Below are 26,011 nucleotides of genomic sequence, written 5' to 3'. Positions count from 1 at the left end.
TTAAAAGTGGCATCCTAGCAGTAACATGACTCTGACTCTTACACTGCATGAGACTATTCTGAATTCACCTTTGGAACACCTTAGGGTACAGAAACACACTGATAATCATTCCTCTCCCATTTATATGATTTCTATTTCGTTTTACAGCAAGCATCTTATCTCACACAGTCCTCTCTAAGAAGCAAAATATTGTCAACAAATACTCACAGGGCTCAGCCTTATACCAGGAATTAAGAACCCTTCATGTTGCTTCAGAAAATAAGAGAATAAACAAATGGCTTAAATTCCAATACAAGCATTTCTACCATGGGTAAACTTTTGATTTTCTCTTCCTCTTCCCTTCCATCTTATACAAAAAGTACGTACATAGCAGCTTTAACGGCATTCTATCCGACTGAAGTCCAATCCAACCACATCATCTACCCAAAACCTTTTTGTGGCATTATGCATGAAAATACCGTCAACCAAATTCAGACACGGAAAGAAAACAATTCTGGCCTCACAACTGCGAGTACTTCATGCAAACCTCTTGCATACATTTCAGAGGAGAGTTTAGCCAATATTGAAGTACACAGGACAGCTTTAAATGTGTACTGAGCATTTGTATTCACTGCCAGAACTATTGTCTAGTAGCTGAAACAAATTCAAGCCTTTTGTTTCTTTCAGACTCCAGATCACTGTTATCTAAATGTTTTCCAACTTCAAATTACACCCAGAACATTCCACATTTTCCATAAATATCCACTATGTTGAAACCTACTTTTCATACAAATTGAGCATATCTAATGCTTAAATAATCTCATCAATAGCATGCCATTTCAAAATATACAAGCATAATTCAAGCTCTGGAATTCAAGTTCAGTTTTTCACTTCCACACACACAGCTGACCAACAACATGGTACCAACAAAGTCTGCACCATTCAATTCAGTGATGCTCACAGTAAGTCAGCAGGAGGTAACATAAAGTATTGTAACATTTTGTAAACCATCAAGTTCAATATAGTTTACATGAAAAAATAAATACAATGTAGAAATAAATATCTTTCTAGTAAAAAATAAAGGTTTTGTATAACAATAAATAGAACTTGCATTCTTCTTCTGAGACAGCCCACTTCCTCTAGTAAATGAGCTTCTTAGCAACTATCAGCGTGTTCTTCAGAAGCATTGCAACAGTCATAGGTCCCACCCCTCCTGGCACTGGAGTGATGAAGCCAGCCTTCTTCTTCACTTCTAAGAGAAAAGAGAGAAAGGAATTGACTAAGAATGTTTCCAGAAAATTTTTTCTCATTCATTTTTCCAGAAAAGTCCAACTGTCAACAAGCTTAAAGGACTGTGATTTGGACAATACTGAAGAATATGTGAAAAGTTACAGCAGAAGTCCTCAAATTCACGGTAGTTCCAGGATGAGTTTGAGGGACACGGTTTAGTGGACATGGTGGTGATGCACTGACAGTTGGACTAGATGGTCTTAGTAATCTTCTCCAATCTTAATGATTCTATGACAGGATACAATCAGGACCAGAGTTGCAAGGTAGTCCTCTTGGTTGGTTTGTTTTCTGCTTCTCAACATGGGCAAAGAACAAAACAGAGCTGAGTCTGTAGAAAAACAAATTCCCATTGCAACAACAGCCATAAATGCTCTGCTCCTTTAGAGAAGGTATGGTTTTGTTGTTGTTTAACAAACAAACAAACCCAAAGCAAACCAAACCACAAAACAGCCTTATTATGGTGCCTACATCAAACTTGGACTGGGAGGCACTGGTCTTACTGAAGTGCCAAAGAAAGAATTTTGACAACTGAATTAGCGGCAACTACCTGGGCTATGTGGCTGTCCAAAGTTAGCATGTACCTTGCTAAGAGATAGATACACCTTTTTTCTTATTTTTTAAAGCATTTAGTTAGCAATGCACTTTAGTTAACAGTGGCATACTACTGATTGCTGTAGAGATTTTCACAAGTGCCACCATGAGCGTGCATCACACCACCCCTGCTCCCCCCCCCCCCCCCCCAAGTGTCTGAAGTAAGGCACGGAAAGTAACTGCAAGCATGTCATATAGACACACTCTATGGTGAGCATTACTATTTGAAAAGCAGCTGAGAAGAGCTGTTAATTACACCAGGGAGGGCTTTGATTACTCTACTAGCTGTACCACCAGATACACTGTTAAAATACTTGGAAAGCTTAACAAATTGCAACGTGCAATGCTTTTTGTTGTTACTTTGTTTTTGTTGTACATGCAAGTTGTAAGAAATAAAGGTCCCATACAACAGTTATTCTTAATATTCTCACACACTCTTACTAATTATTCTGAACTACCTGCTCTTTGAGATTGGTGTTTATGGTTAGCAGCTACTGAAAATCCCTAACTCAATGTCATAATTATTGAAATGTACCCACATCTGAAGTGAACACCATCATAATTGCCATACAAATTGTTTCAGCCATTTAAAATTGAAATAAGTCTATTTCCATGGCAATGTTATATGCTTCTCTTTGTGGTGTTATTTGGAATACTCTTATCTTAGTTACCAAATGCTGCAGTTCACAGCTGCACATAAGCCTTCCAATGCACATCGTGCACAACATCATTGCCTCTCGTGTTAGGAGCTGTAATGAAGAGCACAGGCACAGAGTGCTGCTCTCACAGGTTGCAGAAGATTTTCTCTCCCCATACTCTATCATTACGGAAATCACTGTGGCTCAACGTGGCAGAAACCACAGTTTATATCTTGCATACAACCACCTGGATACCTTATTCACAAAAGCTGATCCAGATATATACACAAAGGCTGCTCCAGAAGTAATGCCTCCTGTTTTATTGTGTTGGCCCACAACATAAGAGGTGGATGTCAGTTGTACGGCAGTAGAGGTTGAACCTTCCCACAACTATTCCACATGCAGTTTCTTGTTCATCACTGAACAAAATGCATATCTAACAGTGGTAACTATGTCAAAAAACACAGTGCTTTGTAGCTAAGAATTTGCTCTGTGAAACAGTGTTATTGTACTCCTTGTACCTGTTACAGTTTCCATGGAAATAAACAGGAGGCATTACTTTTGGAGCAACCTGTGTAAACAAGTGACAGTTGCCTATGTTTAGGAACTACCATCTGATACATCTCCACCTAGAAGAGTAAATACAGGTCAGATGAATACAATTCTCTAAGATGAACATTAGTGAGCAAAGGGGTAAAAATAACATCAAAAATGCGAACAGACTCTCCTTCTCTTATGAAGAGTAGAAAGCCAAAGCAGTCCTAAGGCAGCACTTTGGTGTGACCCACCTCACGTCAGTAAATCGGGTGCTGCACCTTTGCTTCCTTCAGGAGGTCTCGTTTCTGCTTCCCAGCAACGGTAAAGCTCTAACCTAGCTTCTGGAGACCAGCAATTTGTAAAATGTTGGTACACAAATGAGATGTCTATGGGGAAGGAGCTGCTATTTTGCAGCTTCTTTAGAATCTTCAAATCTTCCTTTGATTCTTCAGAATGAAATGAAATGTAGATTATTTCCTTGACAAACAGGCTCTGCTGCTTTGGAAGCAGCCCTTCATTCCTCTGTTCCTTTAAAGCAGGAACATCAGACACGGAATAGGGTTCATCACACAAACCCAGGGCAAGTCTCAACCTGAAGGTGGCTCTGAGTCTGGCGCATCTGCATTGAGTGATGCAGAATAATTCCTGCCTAAGCATTGTTTGCACATGGCTTTATTAGTCCCTGTACAGCTTCTCCAGGATCACTGCATCCGTGCAGCAGTGCATAAGTGTGAATCACGTGCTCAGCAATCATAGTAGATATCCCATGATCTGCTTGCTTTACACAGTCTGGAATTTTCCTCACTGTGCACTGTGGAATAGTAACCTGAAAACAATGATTCCATTTCTCAAAATTCCTTCTGTTTGATATTATCCCCCTAATGCTCCCCAGCAGAAAATTAAGCAGCACAGCTACTTTCAGATGCAGCTAATTAGCACAGACAAGTGGGTGAGATATTGCAACAGCCTTGGGATAAAGAGCAGTAGCAGCAGAAATTAAAGGTCTCAGTGAACATTTCCTTAGACCCCTGCATGAGATGTGGCCTCCTCTGTGAGAAAGAACCTTGACTTCTCCAACCCAAAGCAGAGTGACACTAGGCAGTGGTGCTCCATGGCCTCCTGGCAGCCACCACCCAGAGCTAGCAGTTGCATTTAGCTAACATTCTGTCCACAGCACTCTTTAGAAGCTCAAGTAATCATCCATTGCAGCCGGGATCCTAGTGAACTATGAAAATAGCCTCCAAGCCACCATTTAAGAAGTAAGTAATGATAGAAAGCCTTTGGAATTTGCAAAATAAAAGTCTTGCCTTAGCAAAGCATACCAACAGGCAGATCTTCCCCTGAGTTCTACCAGGCAACAACACAGAGACAGTATTACAGTTTGGACTTCTATTACTTAGACAAAGAATGTCACCTCTTCAAAATGAACTAAAAAAAAAAAAAAGGCAGTAGTGAAAATAGTTGGAATACCCATGTTCTGTTTTCAGGACTGCTGTTTGGATAAGCAGCATCAAGAGATAGTTTGGAAAGGATACAGAAGTTTGAGAAGAAAAAAAAAAAAGAAAGCTCACAGCCTGGAAGGTAGTTCATTGAATGTGGAACAGCAGAAAACAACTGTCAGAATGAACTGTTTCCACAACACCTGCACTTCTACATCCTACCAACTCTAGGTAAGACACAATGCCAACACTTAGGTAAAAAATTTGGCTTTGAAGATGATCATGGTACATTTTTTCACTACCTGAACAAGTTTCAAGGCACTAGTCAGCTCACCCAATGGATTGGTAGGAATAAGTGCTGTAGTTAATCAGAACAGGATACATTTCCCTGGTTCTTACTAAACTTATGTGCCTTTTGGTACACTTGTTCCATCTAGAAGTGAGCCTGGTCCATTCTGCATACTTCAGCTTCATGAACCTCTCCAGCTCATTTCCAGCTATCAGTAGCCAACTTCATTTCTAACAATATATGTCATGAACACCCAACACCACGAAGATTCGTGTGTTCCATGAACAGCATGCCACAATTCAGTAACAGTGCCACCTTCTCACAGGCTGTGAAGATTGCAGTGACAACTGAAGTGCAAAGCTCCTCCCTTGTTTTAGTACAGCCCTTCAAGACCACGTTGCCAGAAGCCTTAAGAAGGCAAACCTCAGCCAGCTGCTCCCAGCAGCATCCAGGGGTGATGCCAGAGTGTTTGGCCAGCAAACCACAGAAAATGTTTGGGAGTTCTTGGTGCACAGCTGCGGAAGCAGCTCTGTGCTCCTAGAACATGGGCAGATGCACCACTACCACTAGGTAGATAGGGTGGGAGCTGAACGAGGATAGCAGTTCTGTGTATTGGAACATGGGCAGGTCCACCACTGTCACTGGGCAGGTCAGGCAGGAGCAGCACAGTAGTGAGCACCTCTGTATCAACGATCAGCTCCAGCAGTGCTGCGCCACCACCCTGTTTTACAGTGACTCCTGGAAACAGTGCTCCGCCCATAAGAGCTGTTCCAGTTGCATGCTCTCTTCAAGCTACATAGTCAACCTCCAAATGCACAGTGTTTTCCTGTCTTGCTCCTCTGAATATCTTATAATCTCACATAACAGCACTCTGGGCACCTTTAACCACTTACAGCCAAATGGGACGTGGCTCACACTGATGCCCACTATAGAATACAGATCTCAGAGCTTTAAAACTCATCTTGAATAGCTATTCAATACTCTTGGCCTGTGCTAAGAATATTTTCCACCAGGTATTTCTTACTTTGAGTTTATGAATCAACAGTATTAAAAAGATATGTATTTGAAATGTCATCTTGATGTAAGAGATGAAAAAGTTCTGTTTCAAGCCCACTCCCTAGAGATCAGAGGATAGCATCCAAGTATTGCTAGGATATGACAACCAAATCACAACAGTTCTCACCCACCTATTGAAGCTTATTTGCACTCCCAGAGGTTCTCAGCCAAATGACCTTGTTAGGTCTGCCATTCCTATCCATTTCTTACAACAAAGGTTTGACATAGGATTGCCCAGTTCAGTCTCTCACACATCCCCTTGCTTCCACTCCAAATATTTCCCTACTTCAGGAAGGAGATGATGAAAGAACATACACTAGTGGGCTACTTTACATTACACAGCTGACGTATGGCATGCCAGCTTACATATTGCAAAAAACATTTTGACATAGGCTTAAGCATAAATTCAGTCAAGTGATCAAAAGGAGGATAAGGATAAAACAATTTGGTACATAAATAGCCTAGCTTGTTCCATTTCCTAACTGGCAAATAGAAGATTTGACACAAGTGATATGGTTTGCATTTTTTTTTTTTTTTCCAACTCTGTACACAGGGACAGTTTTTTTGTTGTTAGAGATTTAGTGAAACTTTCACCGATACCAATAAACCAACAACAACTTCCCTTTGGCAACGCACAGCAAAATGCTACTTGGAGTTGCAGTGGCATAATCGAGGTTGAAGATCCTCCCTCCTTTTTGGATCTTCCCTCCCCCCAGGTAAAATCCTGAGAGCAACCCACAGCAGACATGACAAGACACATACGGTGCATCGCTGAAACTCTGAGTCATGGCACGGCCACTGAATCAAGCCCAGCATTGCATTCAGAAGGTTATGCATTTAAAGAAAACAAACAGAAAGGAGACATTGTCAAGTTTCTGAAAGTCATATTCAAACATGCTAAAACAATCAGAAACAAACAAACAAAAAAAAGAAATTCCTGGAACTCCTCTCTATACTTCATTTTAGTTCATTTCTGAATATGGAAAATCTTTTACTTCTGATGGCACAGGGAAGATAACCACACAAAAATTGCCCTGTAAAATGTATTTCTACTGGAACTATTCTACAAATGCAGCTATATATTTCTAAATGCATGCTCAAAGCATCACTGAGCTCATGCAGGTCATTCCAGAGACTTCAGCAGACAGATATAAAGTTCATTGAAAAAAAAAACCAGGCAGGAATGAAACAAGTGATATAATTTCAAATACATCTACTGGGCTAGAAACATTCTGAATACAATTAAGCTCTGAGACATTGTGCCAGCCAAGATGTTAATAACTATTAAAAAAAGCAACAAAAATGGTGGCTGATTTTCATACTTATCAAAATAAGGAACTGTTGAGAACCATTAATAATGTGGGTGAACGCTGTCTAAGCTTCCCACACAGAGCTCTGCCAATAAGCTTTAATTTTCAGCTGCAACAATCCTGCTATTCCAGTCTGGAGCTCCTCCAGAGCAGAGAGATTTAATCCAATTACACTATGAACTCGCTCTGCAACACATTCAACATGAAAAGATCAATATGTAACATCATATGTTATCTCAGTCGGGCTTGCCTGGACCAAGATTTTCAAGAGCTTGAGATGAACCCACCTTAATCCTCAGCCTAAAGGATACTTCTGAAGCAGAAGTGAGTATTTTCAAATACAAATTTGAAGAGGAAGACTGAAAGCAGGCTTGAAAACTTGTGGCATAACAGTATTTGCTACGATCAGTGAGAAACATACATTATGAAAAGGCAAAAACTGTGGATTGCTTCTGTGTGCACACACGTGCAAATACTTTTGGGAGGCTTTAGAGATTCTCAGAGTATGAAAGAAGCCTGGAGACAAGCATCTCTAGAACTGTTGCCACCATACTGCCATAAAAGCTCATCGGTAACTCTCAAAGTTTGCTCATAGAAGTAGTACTGCCTTTCCTAAAGAACATATAATTTCTTAAGAGCAGGCATACAAACAAATTGCTTGTTGAGAACAAGCATTTCTGTCAGTGCTGAGACATAGGCTATTCAAAGCATTTATTATCAATGAATCCACCTGGTTCACATAAGGAGTGTTTCACTGACCTTCAAAGTCCACATCCCCAACTAATTTGGTCTTTCCAGTTAGAGGATCATGGATATGATTGATGCCTACATCTATCACAGCTGCACCTTCTTTGACCATATCAGTTGTAATCAACTTCGGGATACCTGCAATCATCAAGATATTTTATTAACATGGCCAAATAATCTTAGGCCATCAGTTCCAAATTATTAAGTTTGCATGCACCCCCATGCCTCCCTCCCGTGCTGAAAAATAATAATATATATTTCACTTAATTATTAAGCATAGTGAGAGAATCTGATCTATGCCACCAGCTTATTTTTCATTCCTGTAATATATGAATGAGATAGATAACAGGAAAAAAGTATCCAACTCATATCTACCCACAGTGTCAGCCCACTCTGCAAGAGAGAAGCAAAGACTTCCAAGAACAAAATCTTAAAGTTAATTCCTGGACAGATTCAAAAAAACGAAGCAACTCCTCAATTGTTATGGCAAATAAGTATCTGAGTGCAAAGTCACTACATGCTATCAGAGAGTAGGTAATATAAAGCCATCAGCTAACATCTGCATGTTATACAATTATATCTTAAATGCAACATCTGCAATCTTCTTTGTGCACCTGCTTTAAAAGGCTTCCTAAATTTATTTTCTTCTATGCAGCCTCCCGCTCTGAAAGACAGGAGATTTGAACTTGGAAACAAATTCAATTTTTGCCTTGCTTCTTGGGCAAGCAGCAAGCTCTATGTTATCTGAGGAACGTCTGCCTCAGTAACAGAGCATCTCCAAAGGGGGATTCTGAGCTCACCCTGCTGCCCTCCCCCTGAGGGAGACTTCTCTGAGGTGGGGAAAAAAAAAAAGAAAACAAAAAAAAAAAAAAAACAACAAAAAAAAACACATTAAAAAAAATAAAGAAAAGGAAAAGAAAGCAAACCTGTATGTTTTGAGACCAGCGTTACTGGAGGCAAGCACTAGCATATGAGTGCTATGACTCCACTTGAAGTGCTGGACCTTGGCCAGCTTGTCATTTGAATCCAGGCAATAGAAGAGCTTTTCTTTGCTCTCCATTTCTCACTCCCCCATAGCACACAGCCTTGAAACTCTGATTTTAATGTTGAGCAAACCAAGACCTTTTTTTTTTTTTTCCTATTCTGATGATAAGATCTGGATACATCTCCTTCATCACACTCTTGTGCAATCAATTGCAGGCTGACTGCTAACTGGATAATGCCTCCGTCTGATGGGGTTAACGATCTGTGCACGATAGGAATGGGAGCATATTAACGGAAGTTGCACAGTTACACCCTTTGTAAAATGGCTTGATAATAGGCCAAATACTTAAGAGCAACAAATAAACTAACCCCCAAAGCAAATGAACAGATCCATTTACTTAAGCCTGCTTTGCATACCAAGTAGGGAGAGATAAGCATTGGAGTAGCAATTCCTAAAATGCAGCGATTGAACAATGTGGGAATTTTTTTCCTTTCTAGCTTTGTAGAAAACAGCGAAGCATGCTTTAAACAAACAAGCAAACAAGTCCCATAAGATCCCAGTTTAGGTATAAGGACTGTAAAACAGTAAAGTACTAGAAAGCAAACCAGCCACAGGCTGAATCAAGCAGTCCAGGAATTCAGCAGTGGATGGGGCAAGAAGGAAACTTTAGCCAAAAAAGCAAAAGCTGTGTGGTACAGAGCTTAGGCAGCTCTGGCTGGAAGCAGAGAACGAGAAGGAACGAACTACATCAATAGCTACAAAGAAGAAAAGCTGCACAGCCAATTCTCTAGGGTAGAGATAAACAAGAGACAACTTCTGAAGATGGGCATTCTCAAAGCCTAGAGTAAAAATGTGAACATCTGATTTGACTTATTTGACAGCCATGGATGAAAGTGAATAAGAAATTCCTCACAGATAGATAATAGGAATCTTCCTACTATACACACAGTACACATAGTTTATGTAGCAAGGTTTTGGTAGTAAGAGGCTTTTCCAGTGTATTTTCTCTCTCACTTCCTTTGAGAAGAGACAGAGTGGCAGTGGGCAGGGCTGCATGCTGTTTGAAAAAAGCCCAGAGCTGGACTGTGTATCACTTCAAGTCTATCTCACATTGCGTAATAACTGTTGTATCATGCTCCTCTTACAAAAGACACAGGGAGAATGAATGAATGAGAAGAATGAATGCAGCTAAATTGCTACTGAAGTGTTTAACTACAAGCCTAACTGATGACAAACTGTTCAGCATGTAAAAAACCTTGAACTATATTAAATCAGCAGCATGAATGTTGATATTACTGCTTTATTCCTAAATAATGCACGTTATTTTTCATTCACAATGAACCCACAGTTGGCTAATCACATGTGGGAGAACTGAGCCACTTCTTGTTCCTGACCTGGCACAAGAAAGAGATGACAGTGCAGTGAAGCCCTGAAGGAATGGACATCTTGCTTCAACAGGAAGCAAGGAGCTTCAGACATGTGCCTAGCTGTCTTCCTCTGGAAAATAACTTCCCAAGATTACATTTCAAGGATGGTGAGGAGGGAGAGAAGGAGCACAAGAGTAAATATGCTCATATTTCCCCCCCATTTATGATCCTCCTAAACCATACAAGAGAAGGAAGATATCTCAAGTTGCACGGGATACAGAATTTTATCAAAGACTGGTTTGTTTTTAAGTTTAATTTTACTAATATCTACTGATGGAAATAAAAGTAAAACCAAAGATTGCTCAGAAGTAGCACTGCTTATTTCTCTGTCCTAGAAAATCCAAACAAAGTATTTCACAGGTCTTTCAGAGCCCCTCCTTTTGCCATTTGTCATTTTCTTCCTTTTTACATGATAATTATAAACAAACAAAAAAACCCAGCCATGAATAACACATATGTTACCAAAATTACTATTTAATTTGCTATGTTTGCCCTTAATTCAACCAGCAAGAGAAAGATACCATTGTCTTTTATGAATGGCACCTCCAGCTGATTTAAAGAAAACTTCCTGCCAAAAATTAGATGACTCATGATTTTTGCACAGTACAGAGAATGTCTTAATTTACATAATTACACCTGTATAAACTACACACCAACTGGTTCCCAATCTGGAGTTCACTCTGGAGTCTCCCTAAGGGAAAGGTGTCACACGTGATGAGAAACAGTTTATGAGTCTACAAATATGAAGGACAGGAACGAAGTGCCAGATCACCTGTCCATCTTACAAGAAATCCTGCATACCATGACACCCTTGGCAAGCATGAGCACCATTTATTCGGTAAAAATACATGAAATAGCAAGTAGTGCCACCAATTGACTCCAAGCTTTTCTTTTTGGGTTTTAAACATTGTTTTTGGTTGTATTCACCACATTACCTGCAGCTACTATGACAATGTCAGCAAGTTGAGTATGGATCTTGAGCTGTTCCTTTGGTGTGTGCCTATGCGCAATGGTCACTGTAGCATCTCCTGAAGCATAAAGATTGACAATTAATAGATAGAAAGGGCCTATATAGCAATTACTTTCAAGTACAACTGACTCATTTTGGTACATGAAGGACAGTAAAGAAAACCATCAAGTCTGCCTAGTGATGCATCACTTGTTTAAGCATCGGCAGAATGCTCACAACATTTGCATTTTACATATATGAAAAAGCACTTACTCTTAAAAATTGACACAGGATTAATTAATGCATACGCTTCGGACTGACATTATTTCTTACTGATATTCCCCCTTACAAGAATGAGCATGGCTGATAATCTGACCAACAAGAGAAAAATACAACCAAGGCTCTCCTTGGCCTGAACTATGAGGTTAGTAGCTACGACAACAATGAGACTCTAGGGCCAAGAGCCTTCATAGAATCACAGAATGATTTTGGGTTGAAAGTGACCCCTTAAGACCATCTAGCTCCAATCTCCCCTGCTACAGGCAGGGATACCTCCTCTAGACCAGATTGCTCAAAGCCCCATTCAGCCTGCCCTTAAATGCTTCCAGGGAGGGGGCATCCACAAACTCACCGGGCAACCTGTTTCAATGTCTCACCACCCTCACAGTAAAGAATTTCTTCCTTACATCTAGTGTAAATCTACTCTCTTCCAGTTTAAAACTATTTCCCCTCATCTTATCGCTACCTGCCCTTATAAAAAAATCCCTCCCCAGCTTTCCTGTAGGCCTTCTTCAGGTACTGGAAGGCTGCTATAAGGTCCCCCCAGAGCCTTCTCCAGGCTGAAAAGCCCCAGCTCTCTCAACCTGTACTCCTAGGGGAGGTGTTCCAGCCCTCTGATCATATTTGTAGTCCTCCTCTGGACCTGCTCCAACAGCTCCATGTCCCTCTTGTGTTAGGGGTCCCAGAACAGGATGCAGTACTCCAGATGGGCTCTCACAAGAGCAGAGGGCAGAATCACCTCCCTCAACCTGCTGGTCACATTTCTCTTGATGCAACCCAGGATATGGTTGGCCTTCTGGGAAGAGCACAATGCTGGCTCATGTTGAATATCTAATCAATCAACTCTTCCATCTAAACAACGATTGCACACGAGGGTCAGACAGCCAAAGCTTTTTGTCAACCGGAACATCAACAGATTTCATAGAAAAGAAATGTTTTTGAACTCACATGCGTAACACAATCAACATCAGCATCAATATTTACACAATCTGTACAATTTCAGTCGGATATTTTCCCCACACACTCAAAATATTTTAAGTAATCATTTTACTTAGGTCAAATGCAACAACAGGAAAAGACTAAAAAGGTACTGGGATTTTGTAGATGCCTGACCAGCTCTTCTATCTCCTGATAAAGCAAAAACTGCTGAACCTGTACTTTACACCAGAGTAGGAAGTGTTTGAAGTTATCACAAGTGTAAGACCACATCCTTTCGGGTAAACTCAAAAGCTCTGGGGCCTGCTCCTGCATGCACCCACATTGCTTGGCACAAAGCTACAAATAAACCCTGCCAGCAAGACATGAAAAGCCTTGTTCAGATCAATAGAGATGCTGAGAAAAGACCACTACACACAAAACAAAATGTCATCGGATTAGTGACTAAAATAACATATAGAGTCCAGCAGCAAGAGTGGTAGTCTCTCTGAGACTGCTCAAAAAATGCAAAGATAAAAGCTATTGAAAGAGATTGTTCCCAGATTTTGATGCCATTCTCCATCAACTATTTGTTCTACTCAGTGTTCTTGTGTTCATCTCCACCTTCCATCCACCATGAACTCATAAGCCACTTTATTAACCATTAAAGATTTTTGCCATCTCAGACATTAACACCACAGATGCTTCCTCTGGAATGTGTCTAACTGTCTAATCTGTGCCTCTTATCTCATTAACTCTCTTCCCCAAGAATCTCATCTTCAATCTGTCTGCGCTCTGAATTCACTGCTCTTTTCCCTTATCTCTCATCGCTCCTCTCCTTCAGTTATCACCAGTCCCTTTTCAGCCTCTGCAATCATGGAGAGGCAGATGAAGACATTTGCAGTTAATGTCAACAGAGAAGTGCATATGTGCATAAACTATTTCTACTATTTCTATAAACATAAGGGGAATTCCTAGGAGTTAGAAGTCTTTCACCGATTTTCTATAACTTCCCCAAGTCCATCGAGAGTTTGGAATAAACAACTGCCTTCAAACTACCTCTGCACTTTCTTAGGGTAAAAACATCCCAAGCAGTACATAACGCCTGCATGCCTACTTTCCTTCTTTCTCCCCTCCACCCTTTCTGCAATATCACCTATTGATATCTAAAGTAACTAATAATAAAAAAATAAAACAACAAAACTCAAGGGGAACAGGACAAAGGAATGGAATAAGGATAGAATAAAAAGGAGAAAGATATCCTGCCTCACACTGCAACCCCTACTACCAAAACCATACATTATGAAGTTCTTTTGATCTCTTAAACTCTATTCAAGGGCTCTGAGAGTAAACAATGATCCAAAGCTATGTATATTCATAGCTTCTAAGCAGTAAAATCAGTACTATTTTCCTCTCCAGAGCTTAAGGAGTCTGTGGTCAGCTCCTGAAGCCAAAGAATTGCTCTCATCACTATTAAGGAGAGGTGGGGAGAGAAAAAAAAAAAAAAAAAAAAAAGATTGTCCCTACCTTCAAAATAGCAGTTTACCTCAGAAAGAGTGAGTTTTCCATTTAGGTGTGATCATGCCAGAACAAAGAATAAGTAACTTAACTTTGATAATGCTACTTCTGATAGAAAAAAAAGAGGATATTAGCAAATAAGTCCTAGCACCATATTGCTATGTTAAGTCACTAGTTTATAAAATAAGAAGTGTCTTGATCTGTCTATGGATAATACACTGTTTTGTAAGGAACCCTTCCCTATCTAATCACATATTGCCACCTGCAGGACACTGCAGTTGCAACATAAAAAAAACATCACAGATGAAGACAGACTGCAGCTTTTCATTTTTGCTTATCTTCAAAAAACTGAAAACCTATCCAAAAGGAATTAAAGGAACCTTTAAAGATAATCTAGTTCCAACCTCCTTGCCATATGCAGGGATTCCTTCCACTGAATGAGGTTGTGCAAGGTCCCAATCACAGAATCAATCAGGCTGGAAAACATCTTCAAATTTAAACAGAACTTGTTTCAAAAGGAGGATAAAATGATGACATAACATCAGAAAAAGCCCAGCCCAGAAACTGACCTTTTCTGCTGAGAAACCATCAGCAAATGCATTAGCAATTAATCTCCTTGCTCCGGGTGTTAATGTCATACAAGAGAAAGGCTTTCCCTTTATCCAAATGCTCTGGTGAGCTTTATTTTAACTAGTTCATTAATTGTTAAAATGGAAACATTACAACACCTGACAACACAAACTTACCTCCAGGCCTTTCATGCTCTCCATCAGTATGCAGAAGCATTGAAATGGGCATTCCAACATTCTTAGATCTTCCAGCTACAACAATATTTTTCCCAAATGTTTGTATTCCTTATGAGAAACCAAAACAGAACACAACATTTTATTCTGCTATTTTGAAATACTAAACCCCTTCTTCTCAATGCCAAAATAATAGCAATTATTTGCTATTGTGGACTGCTGACATCAGTGTGACTTGGAAACCCACAAGGCTGAATTTAAAGTATGAACCCACAAAATAACACTCAGCTTTCACAGCAGAGAAACAAAACTGGCAAGTAATTGAGTTTTTCTGAATCATCCTTTGTAGGCTAAAAAATTTTCTTTCCTGACCACAAAGTGAAATGAAAGCTCTCTTGTCCATTGGTAGGAGCATACTGTACTCAGAAAATAGCACCTATTTAATTCATCTTTTCCACTTCTAGTAACCAACTGAATATTCCCATTTCTGTTCTGCACTTTCCCCCCTTACCCTACAGGGATTTATACATTGCAGTCTTATTTGAAAGCTACACAGGAAGTACAGAACAACTCCTTAAAATTCTATGCAACACTAAACAGTAGAAAATAAGTTACTATTCAAAATGCTCAAAGTCTTTGACATGAACTATAATCTACATGTAATATTTATAACACTGGCAAAATATCCCATCCTCCTTGGCATTTCCTTATTATTTAGACTAATCCTCTAAATACTGGCTCTTCCTTAAGAGCAGTACCTTGAAGACAGCCCACATCTTTTAACCCACACCTGACTCTATCCTTCATTCCTTCTATGTTTAATAAAAAGAAAAAAAATAATTAAATACAGATGAATTTCCTACCTGTCCGCTTTATGATTTCCCAGACAGCAGCAGCAGTGGCAGGTATTACAGATGGCTGATCGAGACACAGACGTCCAATGTTGATAATGTGAAATCCATCCACATCCTTTTCAGGCGCGATAGCGTTACAAACTGTCCGCTCATCTATATGGTCTGGGAAACATTGCTTTCCAATTACACTTCTTTCAACTGTCAAAGGTCATCACTCCTATCTGAATCATTATACAGACAAACACACGAGTTCCATCTAGCTAGAGTAACAGTCTCCCCTCAAAGACAGAATTTGCAACCCCAACCATCAAAGTCTACTGAAAATTAAATGACTCCATCGGTAATATTGCTAATGCTATAGATTCGGTCCAAATTATAGGCTGACACTAAGTTGTGAATGATGACAATAACTATAAAAGTAGAAGCTTAAGCAAGATAGCTCTTGTATGTTCTGCCAGAGTTATCATCACATGGCTCAAAAATGATTTAAAAAAAAATCATAGGAAAATTTTTCTTTTAGTGCATATTTCCCATAGCAAACAGGATCTATGTCCTAAATTTTAATCAAATGTAAGGAAATCATGAACTGATTTTTTTTCTTCCAGTTTTGCTTTCAGTTTCCACTTTACAACAAAAGTGGCTTTAAGAATTTGTTAATCATTGGGATCCAGTTATGTCCTACTTCAGAAAATTGAGAACACAAATAATTGCTTGAAACTGCTGAGCTCACAACATAAAATATGGCTTAAATGGTGATACCTGATTATGAAAAAGATATGCATTAGCAAGTGTCATCTCTGAAAAGTTACAAAATCAAGTTCAAAGCCTGCACAGATTTGGACACTCCAGGGGAAGGACACTGTAAACCATGTCCCCATATGACCTATATACCACCGTTATCTGCCTGTGACATTGTGGGCCGACACAATAAAATAGGAGGCATGAGTTCTGCAGCAGCTCTCGTTAACCAAACTTGCACGATGACACTGGACATCACTTGCCTAGCTACTCCAACATGCTCTCCTATTTACACAACAAGCACGTGCTCTCCAGTCTAGACATACTAGAAATGAAGTCCAGTTCTCAAAAGAGAAGATTGATGAAAATAAAAACAGGGAACAAAAAAAGATTCTGAGAAGCATAGGCAGGGAGCAAAGAATAAACTGTTCCAAAGCACAAAGGGACATGATGTTTATCCTAATTTATTCCACAATTCTTTGCTGCTTACAACTAAGAAAATGTCAACTTTTTCACATTCTATCTCAAATCAACATCAAACATGTCTTCCTATCTTCCAGGCAATTTAAAAGATAGAGCAAAGTCTCCACGAAGCCATTACCACATCAGAAGTACAGTGCTCCAGAGGGGCACAGAAAGGAAGTTTTCCTCAGGCAAAGATGGTAATCCTCAAAGTTAAGTTGCTGCAGCTCACAGGACTGAAAGAACAAAGCTATCCTCTGCTTCTATTTTTATTCCAGTGTTGATCAAAAGCCACACCTCTGTGTGGCTTATTGTGAAAAATAAATAAATATCAACACTCCACACAACAACCCCCCTATTGTGGGATTAGCAGACACTGCTGATTAGGTTTTCACAACTTCTGGGCTTTGCATCCTTCTGTTACAGGATAAGTCAAAAGGATTTTGGAAAATTAAGTACATCAGTTTTCTGCCCATCTCTCACTCAAGTTGCATGGAGGGGACACAGTGTTGCCGCAGAAATAATAATTCAGTAATCAAAGTTATATCCAACATCTATTGTAGAAATAATTTCCTGAAGATTTTCAGTTCATGATGGTTTGGATATTTACCTTTACTAGATAAGTATACAAACAATGTAACACTGAAAACATTATACTATTCATCAAATGCCTCTAAGGTTTAAGTAAGGTAGACAGCAGCCAGCCCTAAAACAAGTTTCACAGGCTGAATAGACTATTTATTCCTAATGTGGTTATGGTAACAGACATACCACAGTTTGTAGGGAAGTCACCACTTACCTGAGAATTTAAAACATTCAAACATATCAGCAACAGATATCTAAATTGACATAACTAGAATTATGTTCTGATCCTTCCTTGTGAAACGTTCAACAAGCGTAAAAATGACAAGTTGCAAGGCTCAAGTCCCTTACTAAACTATTAAAGCAGACCGCTCAGGAGGGGATTGCAATGACTTTATATTATGTCACCAAAAAAAAGAAGTACTCCTGTAAGTGGTACCCAACCATTTGATGGAGTATCAGTGCAAATAAGATGTATACGATACCTCCCATTCCCAGAGGACACAGCAGTGGATTGGGAATCCAGATGAACTATGAACTATAGTCTGTGAACTATGCAACACACAGAGAGGAAGATTTTTATCCCCAGGTGCTTAACCTTTTGTATAAGTTCTTAATATCGAGGACAAGTCATTAAATCACCTGTTTGCCCTAATCTGTTATTGCAGGGATAGATGTTTCCCAGACCAGCCCACCCTTTAGTTGTTCCCGACTTTGAGCCCAGGATTTCCTCCTCCTTCCTTGTGTTCTACTTCCACCTAGTGGCTAACTCACTGCAGCAGATGGCAAACTTGTCCACAATCATCAGTTTTCTCATGTAATACAAATGACAGAACTTAATAATGAACACTAGTTGTTATTACAAACATGAACAAAGCACATGCTTCAGTTCCTCCATGAACTCAAAAAAAAAAAAAGACAGTTCCTGCCCTTCAGGGCCCAGAAGCTCCTGCCCAGTGCCCACATACCTAAATATGTGATAAAAGACAAGATTTGGAAATAAAGAAGAGGGGGAAATTCAACACATCACCCAGTCTATTACAATGATTCTCTTAGCTTTGGCAAATCCCTAAGAGAAAGCATACACTGGTTTAATGAAGTTAGAGACTGATATGAAGAGCTACAAATTTTAGCACTAAGTACCATATTGCCACCTGCTGCTGCCGACTGATTCATAAGAGTGAGATTATTGTACAGAACCAGAGTGGGGAAATAAACGACAGGAGCATGCTAGAGGCTTTTAAGTCTTTAGCACAATGCTTATCTCAAATATTGGTGAAAGCACACAACAGGCAAATGAACATTTAGGGCACAAGCAAGAACCACTCTGAGAAAGACTGTCCCACTATCTGCTAAGCAGCATATCTTGGCACAATGCAGGGGAGGAAGACATGGCAAAGGTTTTGGTATTCAAGACAAAATACTGCAGTGTGGTAGGAAAAAATAAAATAAAATCGGAGAAGTTAACTTGACAAAGTTGAGAGAAGACTTGCTATTTATACAATAACAGAAAAAGACATCTCTTCATCAAGCCCCTCATTATCTATTTGCTCTCTTTCTGGAGCCTCTGATGTCACTATGATGCACTTGCAACAGCAAAAGTTGTCAAACATTTTCCTCTTACATGGATCATATGTAGGGAGTGAGATAACACCCACCTGGGAGAGGCAGCTGAACTAATACACCACTAACTGTTGAGTCCTTGTTGAGTTTTAATGTCATATCCAACAGTTCTTCCTGAGAAATATATTTAGGCTTCAGTATGACCTCACTAGAAATTCCTGACAGAAAAAGAAAGACACTTATTTGTATCAGGAAACTTAGGGAGAGCTTACTCACGTTGTATAAAAATCCGTTAATGTTCAACAACTGTCTCGAATAAGACTCTCTGGTCTTTAATGCTATATTTCCAGTTATCAAGAGCAATCTCACAACAAAGTTAGTAGTTTGACACAGCAGCTTCAAAATTAAAACAAAGACAAAATATTTGGAGATCAATGCATATAATAATTTGTCTATAATGATTTGTCTATAACCACGCTCTTGAGAATTATGAGTAAAACCAAATGGACCTAGCTTTGCTAATAATGCTGGCACCATCTAATGGCTCTTCTACTTCTACAGAACCAAACTTACAACAGATTTTTCAAGTCACAGGAGAAGATTGCAGTTCCACCAAAAACAACAAAATGCTTTCTGCTTAAGCTGTGATGCTCTTCCATTCTGAGGTGATTGAGTCATATTCCAGGTAATCAGTCCCTCAGCTTTACTATTGGATTTATATCTGAAACTCTGCCATTGACATACACGGTTATGAAACTTTGTTTTTGGATGAGATTGCCTGGCTTTACTGCAGACCTACAGCATCCAACAAGCCAGAAATTCCATGAGATGCACCACATACATATGAAGGTAAATATGATGTTATGAAAAAAAGTTATTCCCCAGCACTCACGTTTCATTTGCAGTTTCGAAAAGTAACAGTGCAAACTACCTCCCAATAACATTTTAAGGTGCACCGTTAAATTTATGCCTACCATGCACATGACATAAGAATTACTTTATATATCACTGCAACTTTTTCACCTTAGCTAAATCAGAGAAGGTGAGGAAGAAAAAGGTGTGACATGAGATGAAGATCCAAAGGGGGTTCTCTTCCCCATTTTTAGAATATTTTAAAGAACAGTGTCCTGTGCTCACCAAAGGAACGCTTATATTACCTAGTACATACCTACAGCTGCAGCTGCTTTTACCTTATTTCTGACATAGATATGACTAGCTGGGTTGTCTCCTACTAATATGACAGTGAGATGAGGTCTCTTGTTCCCACAGGATATCCACGATTCCACATCCCTTTGAACTTCCTTCAAGACTTGTTTAGCGAGCTTTGTCCCTGAGATAATGGCTGCTTCATCACTAAAAAGACAAAAGTACACACAAGTCACATCTGGACAGTCCATAACCATGGCACTTATGAGCACACCATCCACTGCATTAAATACTTGCATATGCTTTGATGCATTAGTTTGATAGTAATTCCAATACTACTTGAAAAATACTCATGCAGCTTCCTGCACGAAAGACAGAGGGAAGCTGAAGAAAGAGTCTTGTGCCTCGAGCTTGCCTCAGCACCTGCCACCCACCCCCTTTTCCTCTCTTTCATTGCTGTCATCAAGACCCCAAGCACAGATGTGGAAAGCCCCATGCACCCCATCAGTCTGCAATAACCGAGAAGCCTCCAGCATGCACTGCTTTCAGATGCTATGATCTGCCACTGCTGTATCACGTAATCCAGCCATTAAACACAGACTTTGTTGGACTGGGAGACAGAAGCAGGAAGGTATGCAGGAAAGAGATTGGGGCAGGAAGAAATCCTCAAAAGTACCCAAATCCCAAACTGTGGCTTCATTTATGCAAGCCTTCTACATCTGACTGACAGATGAAATCCAGGCTACGCTTGTATTAATTACCACAGAGCAATTCTATGAAAACTTTGCTGCACAGGAAAAAAACGAAGTATTCAAAACCACACAGTTCTGGACCAGAACTAAGAGTACCCAACTCCTGCATTTTTCCTACTGCTCACTCTCTTCAAATAACATAACTTTGGAGCAATAAAATGACAATCATACAACACAATAAATGAACACATTGTTGAATTCAATTTTACTCCAGCTTTAGATATACATCCAAGGTTATCTTCGGCATTATTTAACTTGATTTTTTTGTTTTTAAATCAATACATGTGTTTTTATTCTTTTCCTAATGGTCTACTCTTTCTCATTTTCCACTTCTCTCCTTGCTGTTAGTCAGGTTTAGGCCATGTATAGCATTGGCACAAGACATTTGTTTCCATGTACTTCTTTGCCAAATAAGTAGTTAGTGCTTAACAATGTAGCAATGGCATAAATGTTTAAGGATAGAAAGAGCTAACAACCTTCTGGTGCCAAAAAAAGGTTCTCAATTCACACACAAAAGCCAATAATACTATTTTTGCTCTAAATGCATGGCCAAAGTACTCACTCTCCTCAACTTTGGGCAACTGATTTCAAGTGTATGCCTCTCTCTTAAAGGTATAACCACATACTCATTTAGTAGGTCTCAAAGATCAATCCAAAGCAAATGAAGAGAACTACAGTACTAAAAAAAAAACAAAAAACACACAAACGAGCCAAAAAAACAAAAACAACCCACAACCATGCATGCACACAAATAGAAAACACTCTCTTGCATCCTACAAGCAAGGATATAATGCACATTCTCTATCAGAGCCAGGAGCCTGTCAGCAGGCTCTCCCATGCTTGGATCTTTCTGAAGATAGCATAGAGCAACTTCTACAAGCCTAAGTGACATGAAGTTACAAAGGAGAAAAACTTTAATGGAAACTCATACAGGGGTACCCCAGATACCAGGGACCAAGTCAGTGCCACGCATTAGTTCACACATGCAGAAATGAGCAAGCAACATTCCATCTTTGCATTAAGGTGTGCAACAGTCCAACTGTCTGTGAGCTATTCCTTTTTGATGTTACAATAGAGACACTCAGAAGACACAGAACGAGGTACTAACTTAAAGAATAACTTTATTTTTTTGTATTCCTAACTTTAAGGTGCTTTGGAGTGAGATGCTAATGAGCAGGCACATTCACAGCAAACAGCCAGGAGAGCAACTCCCAGTCTCAGAGAGTATCATAGTGAAAATAAAGTACAAAGAAAAGGAATACTTGGCTGAAATACCAAGCTAGCACTTTGGAGACTGACCACGAACCATGGAGCAAGTGAGACAAATCTTTGGAAAATGGAGCACCTCAGGGAGATACAGATAAGAAGTTCATCAAGTAATGCATTCTTCTCTCCTCAAAGGAAGGGAAGAGCCAACCTCAGTGCAAAGCCATTCACGGACACCCTCTTTTCTTTTTTTTTAAGCAGAGCACAGTAGTTCTACAAAGCTTCAGCAAGCCAGTGCTCCATTTGTCATGAGTCACGGGCGATTAGAAGTGCTCCACATACCCACCAGCTTGGCCTTCTATTGGTAAATGGCACAACTATACCCAACTTGTCAATACGGCTACCTCGAGAACCATTACATGTAGCACATGCGACCTTTTCATCAGCCTTCCCTGAGTACCACCTCAGTGGTCAAGCACCCAGGAGTTTGGCCTCATCTCAGCATCTAAACCTTTACAAATCTGATGGCAACAAATGAACAAACAAGCATACAATAAATATTACAGTACTTAGAATACAAAGATTATGTTCTTGTACACAGATACGCGCTACCAATCTGCTGTTTATTTGGTTAAATGCAACAGCAAAGACCACCTCGCCTTTACCATTAACCATACATATTCCAGTTACACAAACCCAGATCTCTACCAGCACTTAAACAGTCAAATGAGGACCACTGAGAGATGCCCTAAATTTATTGTCAATACAACTGATCTATCTCGTCTGATTATCATGACAGCAAGCCAACATACTATTCTTAGGAAAGATTTCAACAAGCAATTAATTCTGGCAATTAAATTTATCTTTACATATTGCGCTCAATTACTTTGATATCTGTTACTTGAACTTTGCCTGTCACATCAAACAAGGTAAGAACCTGTGCTGGCATTTTGCCTCTGTTTTCTAGGAAGGCAGCAGTATTTATTATTTCTCATCATTACTATTAATTTCTAGCAGGTTTAGAATTTTGTCTAGAGTTCTAAGACAAACAGAAACTCAGAGTATGTGGAAATGTGCACTATGTTTTGTCTAACAGAAATGTGTTTTCAGCTCCTAATAAAAATCACTCTGGGAAAAAAAAAGTAGTACAATCATTTGGAAGGTAGCTTGCAAAAGCAATAAAACTTCTTGGTCAGATTAAGAATTGAATGACTTACCACCTTTACAAGCCTGATCAGTATTTGGTTTCTCTCCTGTCTATGTCATATTCTTTGGGGAAAACAAGCCTGTGCTTTTAGAACACGCAGAACAAAGTTTTGAGCTCTATATTGCCTTTACTATAAGAAAGTATGAGACCACAGTGCAACAACTTGCAATTAACAACCTGCCACATAATTGCTCACATCTGTATATGTGTAGGAGCACAGCTAAACAAGAAAAAAGGCAATTCCTCAACACATGGCAAGAACATCAGGTCAGACATTTGAAAAAATTTTACTCTTTGAAAGAGCAGTGGTGGATTGGCACCAGCTGCCCAGGAAGGTGGCGGGGTCACAGTCCCTGGGGGCATTCAAAAACCGTGGAGATGTGATGCTGAGGGATATGGTTAGCAGTCATGGTGGGGACAGCCTGATAGTTGGACTTAGAGATCTTTTCCAATCATAATGGTTCTGTGATTCTGTGCCAACGCTTCTCAGGCTTAAAATCTCATTTAGCTCCTTGAACAGAGACAGGACTCCAGAACTACAGCAAATAGTAAGGCATCAGGTGCAGAGGAAGATTGCAGTGCAGCAAGTCAGTCCAGGCACTGTAATCAACATATCCCCACTGAAAACAACCCCGCGTAGCCTCTGAGCGGTGGGACAGCAGCCAGCACCGTCACTGTGCCCTCCACCCCACTGCATCCATGGGTCACGTTCTGCATCCTCCTCGGTTGTGCTGCTGACGACGCGCGGGGCATCACACAGCGGTAAGCTACTAACTTAGACCTGCGTCTACACGGCAAGCCTGAAAGCAGGAGCTGTCACAACAGGATCTTCTCCAGCCTGCTCACACTTTGTTTCCCAATGGAAGCAACCCTAACGCTGACCCGATGCGAGCACCTGCCGGTATCCGCGCTGGAAAACAGCAGCTCCCAGCAGGCGAGCACAGCAACAGCGCGCGTTCATCTAGAAATACCGACACTGTGCCTAAAGAAGAGCCCCATCTGCCCCGGGGAGGGCCCGGCCCGCCCGGGAACACGAGCACCGGCAGGGCAGGGCCGGGCCTCCCCTCCCTTCAGACAGCGCGAGGAGGAGGAGCAGGGAGGACGAGGAGGAGGAAGGCGGCGTGCCGTACCTGGCGGCGCTCCGGGGGACGCTGCCGGCGTGGCGGGACGCGAGGCGAGGGAGGGCGGCCCGCCATCGGCACAGCGGAGCCAGGCCCGGCCGCAGCGCGGAGCACGGGGAGAAGAACGCGGCCGCGGCCATTGCGCTGCGGCGAGCGGAAGCGCCGCCGCCCGGAGGGGCCGGGGAGGGCGGTGCCGGTCGCTGTGACGGGCAGCGGGGCTGGGCGGCGCACTCGCTGCAAGACGGGCATTGAAGCGGTGGAGCGTGTCCAGAGATGGGCGACGGAGCTGTGAGCGGTCTGAGGCATAAGTGCCGCGGGGAGCGTGTGAAAGATCCGGAGACTTAGCCCTGAGAGAACGTTACTTCATCACTAAAAAGACAGAAGTACACACGATAGTCACGTCTGGGAAGCCCATAACCATGGCATTTCCTTCCAGTACTGTTTGAAAAATAGTCACGCAGCACAAACCCGGCAGGGGAAGTAGGTATTCCCCCTCCCAGACCTGCAGAGCAGTCAAGGCTCTCCAGCACATACAAGAGCATCCTGCCCTCCACTCTCTGCCTTCTCAACACGCGTCACCAGCCTGCTTTGACATCTATCACATGTAGCCTGTCTGGCTGCACATCTGTCAGATCTTTGTAACTGACGTGAGAACATTCTGACACACTTGAGGTTTTCTGTCTCAAGGAAGTTTTCTACTCTCATTCTTTCCAGAAATCTCCCTCTGCCCCTCAGCCGGTGTACAAACACCAAATTAAATCCATGATAGGTATAACATGACTACAACCAGCATACAGCCCTAAAGGGAAATGCCTTATTTGTTTTTGCTCTTAAAAATGTGCTTCTAATGCCTTCAAATACCTGAATAGAGACTGCAGGCTTCCTTTTGTTCCCTAAAACAGCCTTGCAAGCACATCTTTTTGTAGGACTAACTTAATGTACAATGGGAAGCTAATTTTAGCTCGAATTGAGCCAGTATTTAACAGGCTTGCAGCCAGTTCTAGACTGTTTACACATAGAAAATGTTCTTTTTCCTGCTGTTCTTTTAAGAATGGGTATAATAAACTCCACAAACTTAAGAAATACTCAGGGTCCCTACGATTGAAGGTAGAGCACTGGATGCCTTTTCTTAACATGTACCTCATCAGGCATTCACAAGTGTCTCCGTGATGATTATTTCCTGTATAAACAGACCATACTCAGTCTTCTATCAAGGTTCAGGCCTTGAATACAATCTGTGCAGTTCCTGAAAGGATGACTGCTTTTACCCTTAAAGGACGTGTGGTTAAGTTTGCTGAAATAAAAATGTGAATTCAGATGTGATACTAAATAACTTTGCTCTATGCTACTATGTAAGCAAATAACAGGAACTGTTACTTATCAAATATACTGTATTTTGTGATCAATGAATTTATAACTGGATGTTTTTCTGCAAACAGCTTCTGCCGTTGGGGTGTTTAAATTCCACAACTAATTTCCAATTAGACATTCCAATGCTAACCATTAAATAAGGTTCTACCCCTTTCCTGCTCACAAGTGAATTTAATTAGAGAAGCTGCAATAATTCAACTTCTGTGCACACTTTGTTTTCACTAGAAGGTGAACTCAAGATTTATGTAAAACATTGTTGGTGAGTTTCATATTAAAGTGTCCAATGATAAAGATTTGGGACTTTATGAAAAGCACTT

At 40.6% G+C, this 26,011-nt stretch overlaps 1 protein-coding gene across 2 annotated transcripts; it reads right to left on the bottom strand.

The window, feature by feature from the left end:
* Positions 1–770: 770 nt before the first annotated feature.
* Positions 771–24,664, bottom strand: MTHFD2L (methylenetetrahydrofolate dehydrogenase (NADP+ dependent) 2 like). Of its 2 annotated transcripts, XM_048941963.1 has the most exons (8): positions 24,333–24,521; positions 20,060–20,244; positions 18,987–19,109; positions 15,556–15,708; positions 14,696–14,803; positions 11,224–11,316; positions 7,889–8,014; positions 771–1,231 (listed from the first exon to the last, which is right to left on the bottom strand). In XM_048941963.1, the coding sequence occupies exons 1-8, from the start codon at positions 24,461–24,463 to the stop codon at positions 1,119–1,121; spliced, it is 1,032 nt and encodes a 343-aa protein (XP_048797920.1). In that variant the 5' UTR covers positions 24,464–24,521; the 3' UTR covers positions 771–1,118. The 2 variants fall into 2 exon arrangements, with proteins under 2 accessions (XP_048797920.1, XP_048797921.1); XM_048941964.1 differs by lacking the exon at positions 7,889–8,014 and having other exon boundaries at positions 24,333–24,664.
* Between the last annotated feature and the right edge of the window lie 1,347 nt (positions 24,665–26,011).

This window comes from Lagopus muta, chromosome 4 (assembly GCF_023343835.1).
Source record: "Lagopus muta isolate bLagMut1 chromosome 4, bLagMut1 primary, whole genome shotgun sequence".
Classification (NCBI taxonomy): domain Eukaryota; kingdom Metazoa; phylum Chordata; class Aves; order Galliformes; family Phasianidae; genus Lagopus; species Lagopus muta.
The sequence above is the reverse complement of the archived record's forward strand: the minus strand, read 5'-3'. Positions and strand labels throughout refer to the sequence as shown.